The following is a 7,818-nucleotide window of genomic DNA, read 5'->3' on the forward strand; positions in this document are numbered from 1 at the left end:
CCAAGTCTTGAACGCCAACCACTAGAATTGTTAACTCACCTTCTTCTCTGTCTTCTTCTCCAACTAAAAAATAGGGCAATTAATTTATTGGATGGAAAGAGCTAATGCTTAATTGTGCTTATCCATTAGATGATTGGATCATAGTAGGTGACATCTGGTACTATTCATATTTTGAATATGAAAATTTGAAGATTTGTGGTAAGATGATCTGAGTTGGTACTGAGGCGGATAAGTAATCAAAGCATTCTTCTGTTTATGGATAAACAAAGTTGATTTTGATGAAAGAGTACAAGTAAGAAGCTACCAAGTTCAACTAAGCCAATCTACTATTTTATTTAAAGGTTACTGTCTTAATCAATCAAAAATTGATTAATTTGACTTGAACAGATATTGCATCACACTCTGGTGAGCTCAAGTCAAAGATTTTTATAGAAGCATGATATTCTAATAAGAGATTTAAGTACTTTTTATTTTATGACAGGAAATTTTCTTCTATCTTCTTATTGCTTTCAACTATTCTTTTCATGTCTGATGTTCATGGGTGTTAAGATTTCCACTAGACCCCACAGGTTTAGTGGAACAGGTGGAACTGCTACCTTGCACTCATTCAACTTGATCACCTTTCTGTTGACATGCATGTACAGGTTAAGGATGTTTCAAGTTAGGCTTGTGGCCTATAATACTAGAGTGAGCTCAAACAAATTCAAACACAAAGCAAAGCTCCTGTTACTGAAACACTCTTTAAGTTGTGGTCTACACTTTGTTTACTGTAAAACTCTTTGGGTTTCTCTTGGGTCCCATTGCTTGAGGTGGATGTTAGGCTGGAAATTTCCAGCCCAAACCAAACTTGAGGTTTGAAAATGCCAGGCCAAACCCCACCCTTTATGTTGGGTGAAGGAAGAACTGAGTTGCAGCCTTACCAAAAATATATTCCAGCATTCTGACCAGATTTCTCAGATGATCTACGCCACATTCATTCCAAACTCGAACAGTTCCTGAATTCTACATGTAGTAAACAATATGTAACCTGCCATTCATGTTTGGGTGGTTCTCTGGATTTCACAGCCATACAATAGTGTCATCACACAGTTTCTGGAGATTCTTGTTGGTTCATTCACCAATCCTTTCAAAACTAGGAGTGAATATTTGGGCAACTGCTTCAAGTGCTGACACATTCCACCTCTCAGCATGTCTCACAATCTGCCATAGCCGAAGGATGTTGGATACGAGGAAATGTGAATCATAGAAAATAATCAACCATGATCAACTTCTACTAGAAAATAGAGTTACTCACTTTGAACTCATCACCTAAATCATAAACTGTACTTCCTTCAATGGAAATGAGAGGCCTCCAAGGAAGCTTTAGATAGGTTCTGGAAATTGAGCCAAACAACAAATAAAGTTCAACCATCAAATAGGGTACTTCAACACAAAAACATATTTTATGTAATCTAATAGAGAAAAAACATCTATGAATTGCAATCTAATAACATAATAAAGCTTTAAGAAACTAGCAATTACTGATTTTAGGTAGAGAACAGGGATACCAAATTGTCTGAACCAGTCCAGGTTGCCTTTGGATTGAAGATGTTTATATGAAGGATTGCAATAATTTGTAGTTGAGAATATTATCTTACATTAATAGAACTTTAGTACTGGGCAGAAAAACTAGAAACTTTTGTTGGGAGCCGGACTAGTTGGTGCCTATGTATCTTTTTTTCAAAAAACTGGCCTAGTTACATGCGTATGTGGTACACAATTCTCTCAAGAGCTAATACCTCACATACAATATGATATCCCAATGAGAGAAACAGTTAATTATGGGAAATCAAGGAAAATTCACAAATAAAAGTGCGCCATCCAATATGATGGAGCGTTGAGCTATGCTTAAATATTTTCATTTCCATAAACGTCTCGTCAATTTTGGATTGAGCTTTTAAGTCTAATAGGTTCCTCAAAATCATTGACCAACAACTTAATATTGAGTGAAGAACATTGCTGATAGAAAAATGGAGGACAAGAAAGCATTCCAGAGGCCTCCGTCCAGAAAAACTACTAGTATTTCGTTGATACTGGTAACCGAGCATGTTTCAAGTATCCGGAAATGTAGCATGGGAGTGCAAACACCAGAAACCTCTAAAGAAAAAAACAAACGTATGCGGATTTCCATGGTTAATGTGTTGGAAGTTGTTGGGGTATGGTGGGGTGTGTAGGTGTAGGTGGGGTTGTTTGTGTAAATAAATGCATCCTCTGTTCGTGGTTTTTACTGAAAGTGAATGCAAGTTTTCTCTACAGACCAAAAGTACAAAATCATTGAAAAGTATGACTCTTTCTATGGTTTGAATGACTAATCACTTTACTTCAATCCTTATCTATGAACATGTTGTCATCAACAAGCTAAGCACCTGAGCTCCCATGTCGCAAGTACAAAGTTTGTTTGAGAATTCATACCCTGCATATAAGTAGCAAATATTATAATGATTTATGAGATTCCTATTACGCCAACATCACATAATTATCAAAGAAGAGTGGACAGCATAGACATGGGGTTTAGGCGGTGGCAGGGAAGCAAATTAACATTTGACAGACTCCAAATGCTAAAGTTTGATCCAATCAAATGATATAATCAGACGTCCTATGAATTTTTTAACCTTTTTGGAATATTTGTGATATGGTCACTGGCCATTGAAACTGATGCAATAAATTGATGGCCATGATCAGTTTCAATGCATTGGCATAGATGTCCAATGTGGATCCCAAGCTCATACAGGCAGGTACGATTTATCTACTTAGTAAAATGAGTTCTCAACTAGATAACTTTAACTTCATTGCTTCTCTTTAGCTTCTCATAAATTAAATGAGGCTTGCCATTTATTAAGTTTTCCTCTCATGTCTGTTAGTACAGCCCATAACATCAAGCAGCTCCACAGCTCAACCATAAAGTTGCTTGATTGCAATGCAGGTACAAGCACTCAGCTTCAAACCATATCAAAATTAAAAATGAATAGTATATTAGTATTCCACTAGTGGAGTTGTTGTTGATGTTCCACCCTTAAGGAAACAAAGAATGAAAAAAGAAGCCTCAGTTTTTGTTTCCAATTTGATGTCCTACACATCTGTTAGGGAGTTAGTCATAAATCCAACATTGCAGTTAAAGCACTTTGACTCTTTGAGTAACACTTCTAAGAACATAAAGCCATCAGTTAAAATGGTAGTTCTCCTAAAGTGTAGAAAGCCTAGAGGTTGCCAACCGATAAAGGTTAAATAAAAAAGCACCATTAATTCCATAATAAAAATCATAGACTGTGTTCTAAATAACATGAAATTTGTGCTACTTGACTGCTATTTCCTCTAATTTTACCACGCAATGATTAATTAGAATATCGAATTGTGCATTTCCTAAAGTCATTTATAGTTACAGAATTACAAAAACTAAGGACTCTGAATTAAATTTTCACTTTACCAGTTCTTTCAATGTTAATCTAAAAAGAATTTCTACATTTCTCCATTTATCCATTTCTCGTAGAAGACGCAGACACATCTGCCTGATCATAACACCCAAGTTAGATGGGTTAACATGCATTTGATGCAGCTCTGGGAATCTGGGATAGAGTGGGAATGGAAGAATAATGATAACTTCTCCTTATTTTGTTGTTTGGTGATCCATGTAGACCTTATTAAGTTGGGATAAGGCTTAGTTTGTTGTTGTTGTTTGCATTTTGGACGGTAGAGTTCTTATATCAGCCAACAATAAATTTTAAACAACTAGGACTTCATTTTTTTTTCCCCTCTCTTTGGGTAATAAATATTTCTCAGAACATAGAGTTAATCAAACCCATGTCTGAATTGAAGTTAAGATACTCATGCAACTTCCCTTTGAAATCCAATAATTCATTTAAGGTAAAGCAGGGACCTCCTTAAGTATATAAACTTCACACTCATTAGAAAATAAATACCTTCTCAATTTTTTGTAACACAATTGATGGGCCATCAAAAAATGGCACAAGCAACTTCAAGTTGCGAGAATAAAGATCCTTACCTGTAGAGTTGAAGAACATACAAGTTAGTTGGTTTCTCCGAGATTGACATGTAGTTTGTACTGTGGACAGCTTCTATTGTCCTTCAAATGTAAAATCAGGTGAGAAAAGAAACCCCGTGTGTGTTAAAAGCAAGTGAATAATGGACAAGGACTTTCAAATAGTCAGAAGCAAATAAAGGTAAATATATCTTAGTCCACACAATTTGCCTTTTTCTATGCATTCTTTGATTGCTTTATCCCTAGGCCAACAAGGAACGGATTAACTTACCAGATGAACCAATTAATTGAAACAAAGGCACCTATATGGAAACAACTAACATAATTCTAATGAATCATGAAACCTTTTCTGGGGGGGTGGCGCCATGGCAGTAACAGGTAAGCAGGGGACCCTGAACCCTGAATATATTAAGAAGCAAACACACTATGTAGCCATGTACAGCTCATTACAGTCTGTGATATGAGTCATGAACTTCACCTAATAATGAAGAACTAAAACAAGCTTCCATAATGTAACTAAGAAAGGATTCCTACCCCGGAATTTAATAGTTGGGTCTTCAAAAATACAGTCTTCAGCATAAATTGTGGGAGTGAAGTTTCCTGTTCCAAATGATAACAAATTTTAGCTACTAACAAAAACCAATATTGTCCTACGGGATTGATTAATCATGAAAATCCAATATTGGGAAGGTGTTCTTACAGACTTCATAAATTTGCAAACCGTCACATTTCCAACTAATAATTCATTATCACTTACCCAAACACCAAAAAGGAAGAGGGAAAGTGCAAAAATTCACCTGTAACGAAATAAGCACTATCATAATCTGATTTAAGGACCACCATAACATCATCTATACCAGAAATAGAGGGCTCATCTATCTCTGTATATTTCATCCCATCCGATCTGCAGAGCATCACAAGAGCTAAAAACCATATAAGTAGAGAAGAGCACACTCAGTACTATTCACAAACAGTTGGTCAGAGCCCTAATTTGAGAGGAAATAAAACCTTTTCCTATGCGCTTAGAGTAGAAGCGAATTGTAACCCATAAGAAGGTAGAAATATTACCTCTCCTTGGCAGAGGAGAAGAGCCGTAGAATCTCAGTGACTCCATTAACTGCAATTTTCAAAAGCCGAGGCGTTTGACTCCTGTCCCTTGTACTAGAGTAGCAACGGAAGCTTCGGGTCCTCTGCAAATTAGACTGACATAAAGATGGGGAGAGGTCATGGGAATTGAAAGAAGAATTGAGGCAACAAAAAGAAATTGAAGCCGCCATTTTCCTCTACTCAATAGTCAATAGACTCAATACACGACCAATATTTCTGTAATTTATGGTTTTGATTGATCCATGCAAGATAAAGCACGTACAAAATAAAGAACTAATTTTTTTTATGTTATTTTATTTTATTTTTTTTAATTGAAGAACAGCCTCTCTACATTCTAGGGTAAGGCTGGCCGCTGGTAGTACCCTCGCATATGCGGGAGCTAAGGATTGGTATGCTGCCGATGTCAAGCATGTTAGCGAATAGCACCAATAGGATCATATGATGAAGTATCATTCAAGAAAGATATGAGAGTCATTTAAAAAATGAGAAGAGAGAGATAAACACAACGGGTGCTAACATACTTGATATCGGCGGCATACCCGATATCAAGTATGCCAGCAATTAGGTATGCTGCCGGCTTTCTTGAAACAAGCTGCTCAACCAATGGGAGGGACGTGTGGGACTTTTCTAAGAGGAGGAGAAGATAGATAGAAACAGATCTACCCAACATTTTCCCTATTTTCTGTTTAGGGAATCTAAAATGGGAGAAGTTTTCCTTCACTATATGGTGAGGTTCGCCACCTTATCTTAGGGTTCACCAACTCCTAGAGTTTAGAACCTTTTCAAAAATATGCATATAACCTGTTGCTGCCAAAAACCCCGCTAGTCCAACCTACACAAACACAGACGAAGGAGGCCCGGAACTTCGTCCGGGGTTAGTCCTCCGACGCTCAAGTCAGGGTCGGCGGCACAGTTTAATAAGTGGGTAATGGCGAGGGTCTCAGAACTTACCTTCCCCTTTCTTCCGTGCCTTCTTATATAGCTCTTCGGCCTTAGGGTTTTTTCCCCTTCTTCCCTCTTAGAGTCCTACTAGAATACGTCCAACCATCTGGGAGAATATTCCCCTCATGCAGGCGACGTGACCCCGCGTGATTCTGCGGGCGTGCCTCGGTGATTGAGCGTGCTCGGGTGTGAGTGGTTCCTTGGGCCCTTCGTCTGGTGGGGGACATGTGTCCTAACAGTGACACGTGTCATTACCCCCCACCGAGAGGTTATTTTGGCTATATCAGGAGCCCCCTTACTTCCACTAGGAGCTTCTTCCTGTGGGAGTAACTATCTTCCGAGGTTGACTTGTTCCCTCGGTCCTGGCATTACCAGTGACCAAGGCTTTGCGGTCGATCAAGAGGACCTTTGGCCACTTCGGATTGGCTTTACTGAGCCCCCTGTCGAAGGTGGAGCCTTCGGTCAGCACTGCTCGGCTTTGCCGAGCCCCCTGCCGAGGGCGGGGTCCTTGGTCAAGTTCGTTCGGCTTTGGCCGAACTCCCAACCGAAAGGGGGAACCTTCGGTCAGGTCCATTCGGCTTTGGCCGAACTCCCAACCGAAAGGAGAGACCCTCGGTCAGGTACGTTCGGCTTTGGCCGAACTCCCAACCGAAGGAGGGACCTTCGGTCAGGTCCGTTCGGCTTCGGCCGAACTCCCAACTGAAAGGAGGGACCTTCGGTCAGGTCCGTTCGGCTTTGGCCGAACTCCCAACCGAAAGGAGAGACCCTCGGTCAGGTACGTTCGGCTTTGGCCGAACTCCCAACCGAAGGAGGGACCTTCGGTCAGGTCCGTTCGGCTTTGGCCGAACTCCCAACCGAAAGGAGGGACCTTCGGTCAGGTCCGTTCGGGTTTGGCCGAACTCCCAACCGAAGGAGGGACCTTCGGTCAGGTCCGTTCGGCTTTGGCCGAACTCCCAACCGAAAGGAGAGACCTTCGGTCAGGTCCGTTCGGCTTTGGTCGAACTCCCAACCGAAAGGAGAGACCCTCGGTCAGGTACGTTCGGCTTTGGCCGAACTCCCAACCGAAGGAGGGACCTTCGGTCAGGTCCGTTCGGCTTCGGCCGAACTCCCAACCGAAAGGGGGACCCTCGGTCAGGTACGTTCGGCTTTGGCCGAACTCCCAACCGAAGGAGGGACCTTCGGTCAGGTCCGTTCGGCTTTGGCCGAACTCCCAACCAAAGGAGGGAACCTTCGGTCAGGTCCGTTCGGCTTTGGCCGAACTCCCAACCGAAAGGAGAGACCCTCGGTCAGGTCCGTTCGGCTTCGGCCGAACTCCCAACCGAAAGGAGGGACCTTCGGTCAGGTCCGTTCGGCTTCGGCCGAACTCCCAACCGAAGGAGGGACCTTCGGTCAGGTCCGTTCGGCTTCGGCCGAACTCCCAACCGAAAGGAGGGACCTTCGGTCAGGTCCGTTCGGCTTTGGCCGAACTCCCAACCGAAGGAGGGACCTTCGGTCAGGTCCCTTCGGCTTCGGCCGAACTCCCAACCGAAAGGGGGACCCTCGGTCAGGTACGTTCGGCTTTGGCCGAACTCCCAACCGAAGGAGGGACCTTCGGTCAGGTCCGTTCGGCTTTGACCAAACTCCCAACCGAAAGGAGGGACCTTCGGTCAGGTCCGTTCGGCTTTGGCCGAACTCCCAACCGAAGGAGGGACCTTCGGTCAGGTCCGTTCGGCTTTGACCGAACTCCCAACCGA

General features: G+C 42.0%; 1 protein-coding gene across 1 annotated transcript; it reads right to left on the reverse strand.

Moving 5' to 3' along the window:
- Window positions 1-702: 702 nt before the first annotated feature.
- LOC122091297 lies at window positions 703-5,465 on the reverse strand. Its single transcript, XM_042661163.1, has 7 exons — window positions 5,105-5,465; window positions 4,834-4,940; window positions 4,571-4,636; window positions 3,957-4,039; window positions 2,406-2,452; window positions 1,295-1,373; window positions 703-1,200 (listed from the first exon to the last, which is right to left on the reverse strand). Exons 1-7 carry the CDS (start codon window positions 5,311-5,313, stop codon window positions 1,111-1,113), a joined length of 681 nt encoding a protein of 226 aa, XP_042517097.1. The 5' UTR covers window positions 5,314-5,465; the 3' UTR covers window positions 703-1,110.
- Window positions 5,466-7,818: the final 2,353 nt, after the last annotated feature.

The sequence above is a fragment of the Macadamia integrifolia genome, chromosome 10 (assembly GCF_013358625.1).
Source record: "Macadamia integrifolia cultivar HAES 741 chromosome 10, SCU_Mint_v3, whole genome shotgun sequence".
In the NCBI taxonomy this organism is placed as follows: Eukaryota; Viridiplantae; Streptophyta; class Magnoliopsida; order Proteales; family Proteaceae; genus Macadamia; species Macadamia integrifolia.